Below are 18,664 nucleotides of genomic sequence, written 5' to 3'. Positions count from 1 at the left end.
GTTCTACAGCCTGTGCAAGCTGGAATGGTGTTCCACAAGCTTTTAAATCCTGTGGTGAAGGCTAGCAGACTACTTAATATCATGGCTAAGGTTTGCCTTCTTTCCCCCCACGTCACTCTATAGTCGAATACATTGAATATATTGCAAGTAGATCAGGTAGCCATAATTATTTCTGTATACACCATTCCTTCATGTAGCATTTCATAGTGTTACCAGCTAGTACAGCAGTAGCAATACAGCTAGCACAGCAGTAGTGTACAGTAGATACTCCTACAGTGTAATAAATCTTGTTTGAAAAAAAATTTCCGTCATACAAAGTGTATAATATGTAAATAGTCTAATCCGTTTCATGACCTTCCCAACTCACCCCTTTGGCAATTCAAAATGAAAAACTAAACTTGACTTTTTAATTTAATGACTGTACAGTAACTGCGGTATCACTGGTTTGTATCGACAACTTTTTTTCTTATCACTTTCACTTGGTTTAGGAAGTTACGATTGCTATAATTTTACATAAGGGGAGAGCACAGCGTCAATGTCAACTTGTTATAGCCAAAAATCATGTTTTTGAAATAGCTGTATATTAGCAATGTTCCCACAAACGTAAATGTCAAGAGATTAGTTAATAGGTAGGAAACTTAGCAGTTACAATACATTCCTACAGCATATATTATCTCCCACTAACGGAAACAAGTATGCATCAACAACCATTGCTTACGTGCTGCATACGTGTACAATATTCTTACTATTTGATTGTGGAGTTGGGAATTATTTACTCAGTCCATAGCAACACTATAGTAGGAACACAACTCCTATTCGGTCTATCCATTTATATAGAAGTAGCTTTATAGTTATATTCATTCCATGTCTAGCAACTAAGGAAGCAACATCATTTAATTGTATACTAATAGTTGATCGATCAAAATGTATATTGTATCATAATATCTTACGTCTAGACTGCTAATCTAACCCCAACCCAGTCTTTAGAGGGTTGGTTGGAGGTGTACGTACAGTAGCGTATATATGAGGCATCGTTACATGAACTATAGCATTGGATTAGCCTTGTTGTAGAACCGTAACCTGACCATCACTAGACTACCTCCCACCTATCGGCATCGACACTCACATAGACGGTGAATAACACTATAGCACCAGCTAACCAGAGTCCTCTGCACCTAACGACAAACACAACTGAAGTGAAAACTATCCATATATAAGGAGATTTGGACTCATACTAATACTGAAGGTAGATAGCTCATTTACAACAAAATAAGCTACAACAAGCTTATATTGATTTTTTAATTTTTTCCCAGCATTCTAAGCTGCAAAAAAAAAGTAATGCATGTCTAAAGTAAGATAACATAATATAATACATCTAAGAAACACCCCAGATAGATCGTTTTCTCTCACAAGTGCAGCCAGAGAGAAAACAATCCTTTTAACCCTAACTAGTGGAAACTCGGTTTTTACAACGAATTTGAGAACTTGCCCGGTTTGACGCTTTATGCTATATGGAATCTGTAACATAATACAATGCAATAACTTAACATAATTTTTTACGCCATGTTGAATTAATGTAATAGGAGATTGACATTATGTTTGTCTCCTACTACATGTTCCGCGAACTTTACTTACTGTAAATTTAAGACTTGAAAACTGATTGCTCTCTTTTTTATTAGTCGAACTATTGTCAAGGTTATGTCGATGTCCAATCTCCTGTCTTTGTCATCCAATGAGGCCACGAAAAACAAGGAATCACTGCATATTTACCATACTAAATTTATTATGTTTCTGTTGCTCCAATTGAAGTATACGAAAGAAGCCGTCAAAAAAGGATTGGCTTATAACTATTTTCATATCAAGACTGCCAGCTTTGTATGTCAAACACAAACAGCAATGCAGCTCCAATGTTTGCAAGTACCCCTGAACTCACAAATGTTGGACCTCCTACCTTTAGCAACAGGGAGTCAGAGTTCAATGTCTCAGCTAAAGCCAACTTCATGACATACGTCTCCAGTTTGTTCTGAAACAAGCAAAGTGATACGTTTAAAGCAGCATTTTGATATCTGATTACGCCTCAAGTCCAAAGAGGGAAGACAAATCACACAGACAATAGAAGGCCTTGCTCTTCTCATATGACCGCAAATCAGGACAGCTGGCGTGAAGTACTAGAACGAGAAACCTGCTTTTCATGTGGGGGGCTCACTGCGAGAGCCTCACTGTTTTGAAAGAACTTTTTTGCTTTCTCCATTGGCCAAAAATACTCCTAGGATGTTGGCTGGCAGCAAGAAAAGCATCAAAGTTTCCTTACCTTCATGGGTACTAGGATTTTTATGACCATGAACAAACCTCAAAACTTGAATTTTTATGTAAATAAGAACTCCTTGGTCGACATACTTGTGCTCTAACAGCTGTGCTGCTTGTTTTTATATCCAACATCTTCCTAACACTCTGACTACGAGAACTAAACACTAGACACGTAATACTGATCTAATCGCGGCTAACTTGATACTCAATTGAATGTCGTTAACAGCATATTATGAAAAGAGTAAGATTTATTTGCGCTTGCGGTAATCATTGCAAATCATTCCTAAACTTTGGAATAATAAGTCAAAAAGTTGTTCTACTATCTTAACTTCAACTTCAAGTCAACATTAACTTTAATATGCCAATATTCTTCCGGAAACAACCAAAAACACTAATCGATGAACTTGATCGAGTTTCACACACACGCTTCTGAATTTAAACCAGAGTTTTTTAGCTAAACTTATACGAGTCTTAGAAATACAAAAAATGAACAGTGAATTCTGGGTAAGGGCTATAGTTAGTTTTATAAAAGTAAAAGATGCCTTTGCTGTTACAGCTTTCCATAGAGTGAAGGTCTGCGAACCTAATCAATTATTCTTGATTTTTAGGAACTATTGTTGCGATTATCAAAGGTCATTAATTACTAGAAGCCATTTAAATATTGGTTGTTTATAGACTTCAAACTTGGTCATCTGCAACCGCTGTGTGGTTGGGTGTAAACTATCCTTAAATGGGTTCTAAATTATTTATAATGAATTTTAATTGTATTTTAAAATGGTAAGGAAAGCCAAAAAATTTTGTTCAAGATAGTTTTATAAAGTTTTAACGATGGTAACATATGTTTTTCAACCTGAATACTGGCACACCTTTTGACTTGCATTATGATAAATTAGATTTCTGCGAGGCTATAAATTGATTTTTTTTAATAAAGAACATTTTCAAAACAGAGAATAACAAATAATGTATGAAATGTAGTTTTATTTACTATTCGCATAGCAACTAATTAGTTATAATTTTACACCCATTAAACGTCTTTGTTAAAAGATCTTTGGTGACCAAAATTTAAGGTGCAAACAAATTAAGAAACATCATTATTATCAATCGACATTTAGAAAAATACACTTTGGTTTTTTATGGATCCAAGTTCCATGTTATGTAAAAAGGCTGCACAAAGGTTTTTCAAATATATGAGCTGGTGTCATGACACAAACTTGATCAACAAAGGATCAATACAATGTATATTAGAATATCTGTAAAATATAGCCATACGCCCATCTTATTCCAACAAAAATCGATGGAAATCGGATCAAAACAACTGTTGCGATAAAGTTCGAATCATTGATCAAGCCAAAAACATTGTTCACAGAAAAAACATCAGCCATGAAAGATCAACCTGAATGTATTGTGAAGTAGCCTAGCATTACAAAACAATAAATGTGGTAGACAAAGAGCAATATATCTCCACTAATATCATATTTCAATCTATATATAAATCTCAGTGTTTGTCTGTCATCTGTGTGTCCATTTATAGCGATTAAAATCTAGGAATGAAAAACCCATTTCCCACAGTGTAAATGAACTCACAAACTCCGGTTCTGTAGACAGACATACTATCCATTATGTCACACTCCACTTCAGCACATGGCCTACTTGAAACACTATAGAATAACTGTGCATATACTTATTACACTTGAAAATCTTTAATGCCAATTGATTAAAATAGCACGCTTCATGCTTTAGCTAGCACGCTTGAAGATCATGATTGTGTGAGAGATCTTTTTCCATAGCTGGCTTCAGAGGAATGGACATGGCTCTTATAGAAAAGATTTAGACTAGCTTAAATTACTCCAATTGTTTGGGTAAAGAAACTTAGCCAATAGAAAATTTCTTTTTATGCAAAAAACTTTTTTATTACCCATGTAACGCCAGGCATTCAGTAGTAAACAATAAAGCTAAGAAGATAAGCTAATAAAAATGACTCTATTTCTGTGTGCAAGCAACCAAGCTACCAACCATGACACATTATCGGCAAGACTCTACATTATTACTTGAATATTTATTAACATTTATAATTCAATGCCATAGAATTGATTAAAAGGGTAAATTTGGTGAAGTGTCATTAACCGACTAACAAATATTACCATTTTACATTTTACCACAATCGACCTTTTGTTAAAAATTGATTAAATTTTGATCATGAACAGTGGCTGACTGATGGCAGTGAAATAAACGCTATATCGTTAGAGAAAGTGATTCGTCACTTGAACAGTTTAACACTGCGAACAACACATGGTGAAATAGAAATTAATGGCTTAATCTAAAAGCAGATCGAAAAAACAAATATGATATGAACCATGAAGATATTGATAATAGGTTAGATCAAAACAAGAAGATCAACTATGAGGCGCTATTTGAAGAAAACAGATTTTGATAGACAAGACACACTAATTATGCCGATACCAACATTCTATTTATCCTTACTGCTCATTTAAAGTTGCACATCAGTTTTGTGCCGTACCCACCTTGAATGAGAGACACGATCCACCAAAGTACTTCAGGCAGATCTTCATCAAATGGACAACAGCAACCAGAGCGATTTCCTGAGTTAATAAACCATGAAGTTAATTTCTAATATCATTATGACTATAATTTGTTATACAGATGATGTTATGTTCATTATGCACAAACACTAATTCTATGCAATTTACTTCATATAAAGTACACTGGCTTTGTATCCTATCTATCCATGCACAGTCAAACCTATACATAGGAAGTTAATTCAAGCTCTGTTTTCTGTGCTAAAACTGTTGGAGCAAATAGGGCCTACATGTATTCTCTTAAAAATGTACTGTAATTCATTTTAAAAGCCAAAAACCTGGTATAATTCTTCAATTATTGCTGCAAGTACCGTAATTAGGCATAGCATTAATAAAAATGTAATATCTGAAATTATATGAACCAAAATATTTTTTTGAATTTAAATGTTGAAAAAATAAATCTATACAGGTCTCCCAAACCTACAGTATATAAATCTCAATCTTTGTCATTTGTTTTCTGCCATCAATATGTCCAGTTATAGCGATTAAAATCCAGCAATGAGATTTTCTCACCGTACAGGAAATGAACTCACGACAATTGCAATTACATGTATGCAAACACACACACCTAACCACAAGGCTAAACCATTCTTATCTGATTTAGCTCATCTGTGGTATCCTTATCACGATTAAATCTAAATATGTATATTTTATTATGAATTAATATTACCTTCTGCGTTTGTTCTTCTTTTGAAATTTTTTAAAAAGCCATTTCAAACTGCATTATCCATTTTTTTCATTTGTAATTTTCAATAGCGTATTTTTGATTTCAAATGTTCCGTTGCAGTGCAACTGTAACTGAACAATTTCAATATTCAATTTCCGGTTATTTTAAAGGACAATCGGTAGAAATTGTGAAACTAAAAGTGTTCACACGGACATTCTCGAGTAGGAATTGCCTCAACATGCTCTCTGTTTGGTCAGAAAAAGTACCCTCGTGCGCTTCGCTGATGTATTTAATTTCGATATCTCATTTTTACATTTGTGCCAATATCGACTATAGAGAGGTACAAATGTATTCAAATTTAGGATGGATTGCCTGTGCAGCAACAGCAACATTATTTTATAGACACACTTCTATGTACTTTTTGTTATTAATTCAACATATTCACGATTTTTTTTCAGTTCATTTGAATTGTATCAGCAGCAGTTCACTTTTCATTGTAATCATTGTAACAAACCAAACTATCTAGCCATTACTTGCTAATTATTTCACATTTAAACACTTTCACAGTTGTTTTATGTTTTTCTTAATGTATTTGAACTCCACAAAACACTTTTCTCTTTTTTTAGTTCAATAGTTGTTATGGTAAATGTTATAATGTTTAATAAAAGTAGATTCTCTGTGCAAAGACTTTTTATTACCCGGGCAATGCCAGGTATTCATCTATTAATAAATAAAAATGTGTCTATTGTTACTTTAACCTAGAGCAATGTACTCACCAATGTGTAAAATATGTGCCCTCTTGTCAAGGTTGGAACTAGAGAGTATGGAATGCACAACACACAGTACTAGCTGATATCAAATAGCTTGGTTCCAATAGTACATTACAGACCTGTTCAGCGGGCTCTATCCCGAGGAGTGAGGGCAGGAGCTTGGGAACGATACTGATTGAGACAGTGCGGGTCAACTCCGTTGAACTAGAACACATCACCAGTAACTGGCTGAGCGTGTGACAACACACTGCGAGTTCTGTCGCACAGGAAACTTTACACGCCTACAAATAACAGGAAACACTTGAGTGCCTTAGCAAAAGACGCATGCACAGCGATAACACAAAAAAAAATTGAATCCAATTACAGTAAACACTTCTGCAACGTCAATAATCCATTCCAAAGATGTTTGTCATAGTGATTTTAAGTTTTACGATTAGTAAAATTCATGTAAATTGCCTAATCTGTTCCAACATCGCCGAAAACTCTGTCCTTTGCCTCTTCAAATGGAGAAAAAATAAGACCAAACTTTTTAATTTAATGGCTGTACAGTAATTGTGGCGTTACTGGTTTGTATTAACAACTTTTTTAAGGTTTACATTGAGTTAAGGAGCTAAGTTTTACGTTAAGAGGGCGCACAGCTTCAATGTCAATTTAAATCAGTTTTATTCACTTTTTGCTAGACAGCAAAGTCTATGATGGAACGAAAAAAAATATATTTGCCTAAAGTAAAACCAAAATATATAGGCCTATTTTTGTTTTACTATCGTAAAAGCAATGTTTGTATGTCCGTCCGTTTTTCCGAAGCCAGCATTATAGGTTAAGATAAAAGATATCAACGACACTCCAACTCGTGACATGCAGATTGGTAGACTGACACTCTAATACCTGCACCAATCAACCGCCTTTGAGAATTTCGGAATAATTGTGTACATACTTATTCTCTTTGCTTTATCAGCACACATGATGATCTCTCACAGCAAACTCAAAGTATACAGCAAACTAGACTGCCAGGTTGCAAGTATGTATAACAGAGATACCCCAATGCATCATTTTCTCTCCCAAATGTAGCAAAGGAAAAAACAACATCTTGAAGGTTAACTATGTGACTCTCATCATTCAAACCGGATTTGAGAACTGGCACCAACTTGACGCTTCAAATTATACAGTGGACCCTTGCCATACAATTTTAATTCGTCCAGTGTTGGCATCGTAAGGTGAGAATGTCGTAAAGAAGGGTACAGAAACCCATAGTAATTATCTAATGCATTTTCACCCCTGGTAAAAACCATCAAAATTTTATATATGTACTATACATATTAAAAATTAGTAACAAAATACTGTTAACCTTAGTAACTATAGTTAGCTACAGCAACTTTAGTGTATTTAGCAGATATGATCTGCAATTGAATGTAACATTACAATGTAATATGTGAACTACGTACCGTAGAGTTCTTACCTTGGAGACAAACTTATAACATAAACTATGAATCTAAATTAAACGAATTTAGCTTACTAAACACATACATTAGCTAAGTTTTAGGATGTATTTTACTAAACTTCAACTTTGCCATCAGCTAAAATTTTGATCACCTATTTGTTGCCAGTATTGTTTAAACTATTACTAATAACGAACTGATAGAGAGTGAACATTGTTTCTCTTTCACGCGGTGCGGGAAGGATTTGGTGAATAGCATATCAGTATCTTTGTTATTCCGATGGATTTAGCACACCGACTGCCAAATTTAAATTTCGAGAGAAATTTTTGTTGGTATCGTATAGCAGAAAAAAACAGATAGTGAGGGTGAAAAAAACATCGTGTTCAACTTCGTAAGACGAAAAAATCGTATAAGAGCATAGTAACCCGGAGGGACACTGTATATAATTCTTATGTAATACAGTAGTACAAAGCAAAAGCTTTACATAAATTCTTTTTTTCAAGTTGGAATCCATATGCTATTGGAGGTACCGTAAGTCCTTATGCTCAAGCCACGCAGCTTGTCGTTGGGCGCGGCTTCTGGTTCAAGGTCATAGGCCGCGGCTAAAGCCAAGTTTTTAAAACTTACGTGGGGCTCAGGGCAGCTTCTCGATAAATGCTGTGTCTGCTCAGTTTCATGCTATAACCATAGAATTGCAGTCATGATACACTTTTATGTACGGGGTATTGGCGACCTACTCGTTTATTTTCAAGGTCATGTTTATGGAATACTTTAGACTAAAGAAGAATTTATCGCTCATGTTTAACTCACCACAGTCATAGGTTATTAACGCCTTTCATTCTTGACCGGCATATTTCCATAAACGTGAAGCCCTCTAACAGTGCAATAAAAATCTAGCTGAGACATGTCATGTAAGTTCTTGACGCAAGGGTTTAGGAATTTTAACTCGAACTTGGAAGTAAAAGAAAATTCTTTTCGCGTGTACTGATGTAGCCTGGTTTCTTATTCAAGAAAACGGGGGTATAGCGAAATCCGCTTCAACACTCTCGCTCCCGAAGGGGTCAAGGACGACAAAACTTCAGTCATTAGCCGCGGTCTGTGGGCATATGCGGCTTGTTGGAGAATTATTTTTTCTTTCGTGAGTCATCTGTTTTTGAGCACAAGCCGCGCGGCTTGAGCATGAGGACTTACGGTATATGTTATAAAAGTGTGTACTGCATACTAAGAATGATGCATGTCTATGTGTACAATTGAGTGTATATCTGTACATAGAGGCAACTATGCAGACTTAAGCTGTAAAATTTGTATATAGCGCTTCCTAAATATACACATGCTGCAACATCTGCATTGTAATCTTGTACGTGCAACGGACATGCACAGAGGTATTGTGGTCAATGCTTGATGCATGATTAATAAGCAGAGGGTACTTACATCTATTGTTTTCATGAGATGTCCAATCCATCCAAGTGCCTGGGTGTGTACCTCATCTTCGGGTATAAACCTCAGCTCCTCTCCCAGCACCTGAACAGCTGCAACTCTGTGTGAAAACATCAAGTCAATAAGCCTTAATGAATGGGGAAAACTATAAAATAGAATACTATGTAAAGACGTTCGGTGATGGTTCTTAAATTAAACTGTAGTCAAATTAACTTAATGCATCACACGGTATATATTTAATAAAAGGTTTGTTTTGAGGTCTGTCAAATTAAAGTGGGATCTTTTCTTTGACAAATTAACATAAAAACTCTTTAGATTTTTGTACGATTCAAAGCTGAAGTAAAAACACTGTGCAAACAGGTAAAATGTTTGCATCTTACAAACTAGTATCTGAAATTCGCAAGTGGCGTACCAATTACAGCTCTGCATATCAATTATCAACACTGTAACTGAAGCAAGTTTGGACCAAGTACCAAAAACTCATAGCAGGCCGTACATAACAGGTACAAGGGCTTTAAATAAACTGGAGGAAATTGCTCAAAGTTTTGGGTATAAATGAAATAAAACGTTAATAATAGTCACTGATATAACACTATCCACTATGGTGATATACCCACTATGGTACTATATCCACTATGGTACTATATCCACTATGGTGATATATCCACTATGGTACTATATCCACTATGGTACTATATCCACTATGGTATTATATCCACTATGGTGCTATATCCACTATGGTACTACATCCACTATGGTACTATATCCACTAAGGTACTATATCCACTATGGTACTATATCCACTATGGTACTATATCCACTATGGTACTATATCCACTATGGTGATATACCCACTATGGTACTTTATCCACTACGGTACTATATCCACTATGGTACTATATCCACTATGGTACTATATCCACTATGGTATTATATCCACTATGGTGCTATATCCACTATGGTACTATATCCACTATGGTGCTATATCCACTATGGTACTATATCCACTATGGTGATATACCCACTATGGTACTTTATCCACTACGGTACTATATCCACTATGGTACTATATCCACTATGGTGATATATCCACTATGGTACTATATCCACTATGGTACTATATCCACTATGGTGATATATCCACTATGGTGCTATATCCACTATGGTACTATATCCACTATGGTACTATATCCACTATGGTACTATATCCACTATGGTGCTATATCCACTATGGTACTATATCCACTATGGTGATATACCCACTATGGTACTTTATCCACTACGGTACTATATCCACTATGGTACTATATCCACTATGGTGATATATCCACTATGGTACTATATCCACTATGGTACTATATCCACTATGGTACTATATCCACTATGGTACTATATCCACTATGGTACTATATCCACTATGGTACTATATCAACTATGGTGTCAATCCATGTTAAACACAAACTAGGTGTTATTATTATTCATAATTTACATGTATGTCACATCAGCATATATATACCATCATCCAGCTACATGATTACAATACTCTATTTAGATTCCATATGAACACTTGTCAATGCTCAGACATATCAGGAGCTATTCTGATAATTTTTATCATAAATAACCAACGTATTACAATTATTTACACAACAAACATGAAAAGAAGCTGGAAAATTCCTTTCCTGGTTTATATACATACTAGCATAAAGCCCGGCATATACACACACAAACTTTGAGATTTACATATATATATATATAGATTGCAAGAGAGACATCAACGACACACGGCAATTGAAAAAATCCCTCCTCCAAAACTTTGCTGATTTAAATCCATGACTCTTTGGCAGTATGTATATCTATTTGTCACTCAGTCCTCGATATAGTATTTTTCATTCATATCTCACATAGCAGAAAGATCTAGTTATTTCGGCAGTTATCCATCATGTAGACAATATGCTTTAGTAAAAAAGTAGTTCAATTCTGGTAAACCTAATGCTTTGCTGCACCATCAAAGATGTCAGTAAACATAAAATTAATGATATCAACGCTGTGCTATATGACGCATTCTCCATTCTTGTACATTCCTCATAAGCTCTACCCAAACTATTATGTGAACAAGAATGGCTAATACCGGTTATTGTATAGGCTACTTGAGAGTGCGCCAACTTGGCAAAATCTACTGTGAACCATGTAAATTATTTTTAACGCTCGTGGTACGAGTTGGATACCTTGCTCACATTGGCATTCCCAGTTTTATTCCATATCAGATAAAAAAAGGTTTGCCAGTTGCTGTTGACCTCATGAATGACCCCAGGCCATTTGGTTTCAGAGAAATAGTAAAGATAATAATAACAAGACATTGTCATAGTAGGAAAGAAACTAAGAAAAATTGGCCCATGGCCGTTTAACATCTACAATAAGACTATCTCCAAGTCATTCACATGATTGATATAATTCCTTTCGGACCTATATGGCTATTTACCTGTGAGCATGAGATTTGTTCTCTGAGAATATCTGGTTGAGGAATTTCACCAAAGTAAACTCATTAGCATTAGTCGATGCCTTTCCTCCTGACTAGAGGTAAAAGATGCAAACAAATAAATAATCACAAAATATCTAGAAATGTACGAGAGCTAAGCATTCACAACCATTGGGTCTTTTCCAGGCCTATTTTGGTATGGGGCATCAGCATACAAGCTATCCCTTCCTCATTTCTACATTGTAATATATTGACCCACCTTTGGTGATACAACTCGTCAACTAACTAATCGTCAACTAACAACTGGTTCATACTACATCGCCATATCTCGGCGTTGATGTCACAAAACTTTGGTGATCGCCGAGGATAACAATGTTCACATAAACCAATCCGCGTTTGCATCAACAAATACTCCGTGACGTAGTAGTGTTCGCAATTGTCTTTTTAAATTTTCACGAAGAAACGTTTGTTTTCGCGTGCTTGAATCAAATACTAGTCTCACAGCAACTATCATAAATGGAAATATACAAATCAAGCTATCCACGACAGCGAATTACTATCGCCAAAATGGTTCACATTGTAAAGGCGGTCGTGATGCTCAGCAAAATATCGAGAAAGTTTGACAGCTGCGAACTTATACGGTGCATCCGCGTTGCTTCGTCGACGCTATCGGTTTACGGCTCACATAACCAACAATTAACGACGAAAGGAAATGCCAACATATGGCGATATTGTATGAATCAGCCTAAGGCAAGAAGCTCCCTAATCCGGAGAAAAGTCTCTCGACTAGGCGGTCTTTTTTCTGTGATCTAAATCTAGCTCATAATAGGTTAACATGGCTATTACAGATACCACATATCCAAGTATCTGAAATCAACAAAATGGTAAAAAAGTTTTAGCTTGACCCACATGATATCAATATTTATTATTTTTTCTGCTTTCTATTTAGTTTTACAAAAAAAACAAAAATACGAGTATATTAAAATTACAAGAAATATAAAACTGAGACCATTGAATATTAACTCGCAACTCCATGTTGTGTAAATAAAAATCATGTGCTTACCTTGACAAATACAACTAAACATGCTAGCTGCAATTTCAACCGCAAAATTATTGGTTCTTAAAAAATATTTTGTCACTCCAAATCGTATTGTTAAGTTCTTGCTATTATTAAGCTGTCAGTAATTTTCTAACATTACAGATTTTATGTTAGGATAATTTCACTTGCGCTTTCAAAAGTTGAATTTTTCTTACAAAAATACCAGGACTAGTCGTAGTGCAAAGTCACCTATAGTTGCTCAGCTAGGATCAACAGTACGTGCTGAAAGAAACTTTGTGCAGCAGTTGGAACTGCAACTAACCGACTTGGTTCCTTGAAACAACTTGGACAATATTTGTCAGGGTGAGAGAGCCAAATGACAAGTTCTGGTCCCTCAGCCGAGGGCATGCAATAGTTTATAAGTATATTGATTTGTTAGAGCAGCATCAAAATTCAGCCTTAATATTAACATAAAAACTAAATGTCTAAATCAACCTGCAAAGGCTCTGCATCTGCCACCAGATCCTACAAATAACCTGATAGACAACAAGCCCCTCACTCACTGTACAGATTTCAGATACCTGGTTAGCAATGCCAGAATTAATAGCGAACATAGTCATAGAATTGGAACTGCCAGTGCTTCCTTTGGTAAACCTTAGAATCATTTGTGAAAGAACAAGCATAGATGTAACCATCTGAGCTAAATGTAAGGTATACCAAATCATAGTCCTAACAGCCCTAATATATAGAGCTAAGACCTGGACAGTGCACCAAACGTAAGTGAAGAGGCTGCATGCAGTCATGATGAGACAATTACACAGCATAATAAATCTCCCCTAAAAGATATGGTCAAGAACACTGAAATCCTAAGACAGACTGGCCTATCATCCTTTGCAGACATCCTCATAGAAAAAGGCTTAAGATGGTTGGGACATGTACGCAGGATGGGTCATGAGCGATTGTCAAGACAACCATTATATTCACAACTATTCGTAGGAAAGAGGAATCAGGGCAGACCACGACTGAGATGTATATTAGAAATTACATTAATGTACATGAAAACTAGACACAAGCACACAGCAAGAGGCGGCAGAAAACAGAGCTGCATGGAAGTCAGTCATAAAGCCCAGAGGTTTTACTCTCAACTGTTATCCCTAGTTCAAGTTTAGAAGTTCTTTGGTGGCCAGACACTCTAAGGTGTTCCAAAAAAGGGTATGTTTTTTTAGCTTGGTGCAGTGGAGAGCGGCCAAACCTGTCTCATGAGTTCCACACACAGTGATTAAACCAAAAAAGGGGCAATTAGTCTGTGGTGATGAAGTGATAAGGGGTAGTTTTGTTTTATTAATGTGTAGGTCAGTGGAAAGGGTGCATTTTATAGCATCTCAGACTAGCCCTTGGAAATGAATAGAGAGAGTGAAACCCCTGGGTGATAAAGCCAGAACAGATAGTCATTGTGGAAATGACAGACTGCAAGAGAAAGAGATTGCCAACGATGCCAACAATATATTTGATGCCTCATTCAAGATGCCTCATGTATACTTTCATGTGACGTAAAAGTGCTGCCATATTTAGTATGTATGCTATGTATGCTTACAAAAGCAGCACTCTAACAATTTGGCTTTAACAAGTTGGCAAGACCAAAGGTAATACACATAAAACTCTGAGACAAATTTTACCAGTCATTGGCAAAATCCAAGTAGACAACACCAGCTAGTGAAGGCATGGCATGTGAAGCCTGTTGATAAAATGCAATTGAATCCGAAGGCGTGTACCAGAACAAGATTTTAGGACAGACGTACCATTACAATAGTAAAGTTAAAAGTAATCAAAAGACTGAGTCACGAGTCTTTTAGTATATCTGCTATAGAAAAATGGTCTTTTCACGTTTCTCCATTTAAGTAAACAAAATGAAAAAGTCTATAATATACAAACTGCCTTATCCAACAAAGTTCAAATTTCCTTTGCTATCTCCATTCCTGCATGCAGTATTTACCAAACATTTCAGTATTTATCAAACAGCGACACCGTATGCTGGAGCTTCAAAATCGACCAATGTATTTGTGATATTTCTGAATTAATGACTATTAAAACTAAACAACAAGTTAAAGAGGTTAAAGAGTGAAAAGGTCAGTTGACACAATTAAACGAATGGGAATAGGCCACAAAAGAAAATAGGTTGTCAAATTTCACCTCTGCACCTCTGGTCTTTTTTGAAACATTTGCAGCTTCTTCGAGTCTTCGCCTTTTACGACTATGTGGGTTAGGCATTTTAGTTTATTCAGATAAGGAGGTTAAAATAAAACAAGCGTGCTGTCAATACAATGGGTATGCTTTAGTATACAGTAGGTTAAAACTAGTCGTATTTTAAGACTATTATTATGTGCGTGCGTAGTAGTGTGCAAACTACTGTAATTGGAAAACCTTGAACTAGTCATCGTTCGTGTAAACCGAACATTAAGACAATAGTTTATATCAATGCAGCCGTACATCGACATCGAGTTTGGCTATACAGTACAGGTATACCAGTGCTGCGTGTAAAAGAAGTCGCCCGATCAAAACCGAGAATAGCTATGATGGTTCTCAAACAAACTGGCCATTTTATATAGTCGCTAATGGAGAGACGAGGGATAGACCACAACATTGACAAACAAAAACAAAATAAATTTGCAGTAGCTTTAAAACTGATTGCTTCATTATACACCATTCGAGAGAAAATAAAAATCACCACAAGGTTATGCCAATAGTCTTATAATTTAAGATAGGATAACCTTTTTAAGCTCAAGTCAAAGCAGAAGTCTTACCTTAATTGGCATATAGGTAGCTCAAATTCTGATAGGCTTTGTAACTACAATCAGTTTCTAGTTTGTGCTTTTAGAAAATTTATATTTTTGATGTCTGTGTAAAACCCGAAGTGCTGATGCTAAACCGCCAAAAGATATTAGCACTCCTCATACCTGCCAACTCTCACGCGTTGGGCGTGAGACACGCAATCACCCCAAAGAGAAAATGAAAATGCGTGAGATTTTTGCCCCAATTTCCACCATTTTATATATACTATCATTGACACATCAATTGCCCCAAAACCAAATCTCACGCATTGCCCCACTCTTGTGTTGGCAGGCCTGGCACTCCTGTACTTACATGTAAGTATACTGGTATAATCCCGCATAATCAGTCCTAAATATCAGGCGTTCTCTCACTAGAACAAAAGTACTTATATTGTTTAGTTAAAAGGTTTAAACTTTTCAATTACTTCACTCCTACTATAGCCAAACATAAAACTTCAATGGAAGATACAACCAGCAGAATGAATTCTACAAAATTTGTCTCTACTATGAAACGTGCCGTAAGATGGATAAATTTAAGGAGGCTATTCAGGCTGAATGTTGCTTAGTGCAACAATATCTTGTTCATTACATCCAGAAGAAGCTGAGAATTGATCAGCACAATGCAATAGGTAGCCTCTTGCACTGAAATTGTCGCTGCTGTTTAGAGGAACAGTATTAAGCGCATCTGAGTGACTTGGTATGTTTTGACCTTGAAAAGGTCAGGCTTCTCAGTCTCTTTTGGTATTTGGGGGTCGCCATGTGTTCCTCCATTTTCACAGGATGTACAATAAAATAAACTTACATGGTGCCTCTTATACCATTGAGTTTGAAGCCAAGGATGAGAAACTCAAATAAATTCAAGATAGCGAGGCATGAGGAACAGTGACAAACAGAAGCAAGGAATCATCTTGATCAAAATGGATCCTGATAATTTGAAAAAACATGCTGTTGGCTTTAAACAAGTTTCTTGCACACGTGACAATTTATTTCAAACTGCTTCATGGTGTTCACTTGTAGTTTAAATTTATTTGATATTTTGTGTATCTCCTAGAATATCGGAGTTGAAGATTATATAGCTAACTTCAACCAATAGTATTAAATAACTATTAATAGCTATCAATAACTATTAATAGCTATCAATAACTATTAATAGCAATCAATTAACAATTTTTATTAAATATTCTAGTAGTTACTGATTGTTGGCAATTTATGCAAGTATTATTTTTCTGTGTTTGTTCACACGTTTATTGAGAAAGAAGATATATATTTTTCGCTTATCACATTGTAATATGATTTTCTACTATCTTTGTGTTGTTTGTTGTTAACATTATGTAGCTCGTCACAAACCTTTTAATGGCATCTATTTTGTTGTACCATTCTACAAAATCACTTTTTCTATTGTTATGTAATCAAAATTTTTACAGAATTAGTAGCGAGTGGTGCTTCATGGGGTCATACAAAACTATTAATAAGCTAAATTTCTCTTGCACAAGTAATATAAATAATATTGAACTTGTAATGTAGCTTAATTTATGTTTTGCTAGCTTAAGATATACTATTTGAAAACTTGTTATCTTGAACATGGTTAAAATAGAGATAGTACACTAGCGCACCATTGCCGAAGCACGCAGGTCTGGATGAAAAATAATTTATCAAATAGTTGAGTTCCTTCTTGTGGGATTCCGCTGGTTGCATTCCAGGAAGCTTTGTGTACAGAACACTGTTAGTTTCAGCAGAGCAGGACAGGTCGGTTTCAGCTCTTTTATATACATATATACACCAGTAGGTTGTTTTACAGGAAGTGTTGAATGCAGCAGACACTTGCCTCTTGCGTAGAACAGTGAGTTGCTTTCAGCCTTCTTGTTGTGTTTAGCAGATTGTATTACAGAAAGCACTACGTTTGGCCTTATATAATGAAATAGCTAGTTATAGTGGGTGATTTTTTTTTATTCAAGGAATTTGCTTCATCCCTATTACAGAGTAAGTTTTGTGACATACTGATCTGGTGGTGATGTCCTTTGGGTTAAAAGGTTCTGTAATTGTGGGATGGGTCTTTGACAGTCACTACCGGTTTTGCCAACCGCTTTTCTGTTTAACTCTTCAAAATTAACATGTTAAAGATGAATTTACCTTTAACTAGGCTAATCTAACTATAGCATGATAAATATTTTGCTCAGTGTAAATTTTGCTGCTACAAGATTAGATATTAAATTTTAGTGAATTTTTCAATCATCAATAGATATCAAGTAGTAATTACTCTGCTTTGTTATGCATTTCAATATTGTGCATTAGTAGTATAGTGAGAGCAGATCTACACACACTAGGCGGAGCTTAGGGAGCAGGAAGTGACATCACATCAGGATCTGTTTGATTGACAGTTGGGGGGCGGAGCTAGGCGGTGTTGAGTCATGGTGTGAGTCATGGCGAGCTGTGTGATTCGTGGTGCGAGTAATGGTGTGAGTTGGTTGGTGACGTCGCGGTGGTGGTGTCGGTGGCCGAGTGGTGAGTCGGGCCGCGAGACGATTCGCGGTTGTATTTGGGATTATCGGATTTCGTTGGCGTCCGGTAGAGGTCGCTCTTCCGTGCCGTTTCGGGGATTGACGGAGAGCTCGGTGGCGACGGGTTGACGGACGGTGGCGGATGGATTTCGAGATCGTCGGAGCTTGTATGTATTTTCTTTTTTCCGATCCCGAATGAGAATGATGTGTCTGCGAACGAATATTCATTTTGATTGTAAACTTCATAAATTCTGAAATTATCCATCGCCTCTAAGTCTTCATCAGGATTAAAACTTTTCAGAATTGACGGAGCATGCAATCTGAAGGAATTCAGAGAGAAATTAAAACAAAGATTATAAACTCTGTATATCAAGACAGTAATGAGTTAAGGAAATGATATTATGATTAAATTTTATATAGTTTATTTGATGATATATCATAGGGATTTAAACTTACTATCAATGGATATGTTATTGAATAAAAGTTTTGTATATAAAAATGCTAAAACATAATATAAAAAAGACTATTGAATTTCATTCAATCCCAATTTTCTTCTTCTTCTTTCATTGTCGAATGAGAATGAACTGTCTACAATCAAAACATACATTA

The 18,664-nt window shown here is 35.9% G+C and overlaps 1 protein-coding gene across 1 annotated transcript in view; it reads right to left on the bottom strand.

Moving 5' to 3' along the window:
• Positions 1–15,043, bottom strand: part of LOC137406235 (proline-, glutamic acid- and leucine-rich protein 1-like) — a 67,224-nt gene extending 52,181 nt beyond the window's left edge. Inside the window, exons 1-6 of the mRNA XM_068092772.1 lie at positions 14,920–15,043; positions 11,694–11,785; positions 9,209–9,314; positions 6,461–6,622; positions 4,830–4,907; positions 1,952–2,023 (exon numbers count right to left, since the gene is read on the bottom strand). Of these exons, the coding sequence (XP_067948873.1) occupies positions 1,952–2,023; positions 4,830–4,907; positions 6,461–6,622; positions 9,209–9,314; positions 11,694–11,785; positions 14,920–14,997 (588 nt within the window). The 5' untranslated portion in view covers positions 14,998–15,043. The remainder of the gene's footprint in view (positions 1–1,951; positions 2,024–4,829; positions 4,908–6,460; positions 6,623–9,208; positions 9,315–11,693; positions 11,786–14,919) is intronic.
• Positions 15,044–18,664: the final 3,621 nt, after the last annotated feature.

The sequence above is a fragment of the Watersipora subatra genome, chromosome 10, assembly GCF_963576615.1.
Source record: "Watersipora subatra chromosome 10, tzWatSuba1.1, whole genome shotgun sequence".
In the NCBI taxonomy this organism is placed as follows: Eukaryota; Metazoa; Bryozoa; class Gymnolaemata; order Cheilostomatida; family Watersiporidae; genus Watersipora; species Watersipora subatra.
This window is presented reverse-complemented; position numbering and strand designations above follow the sequence as displayed.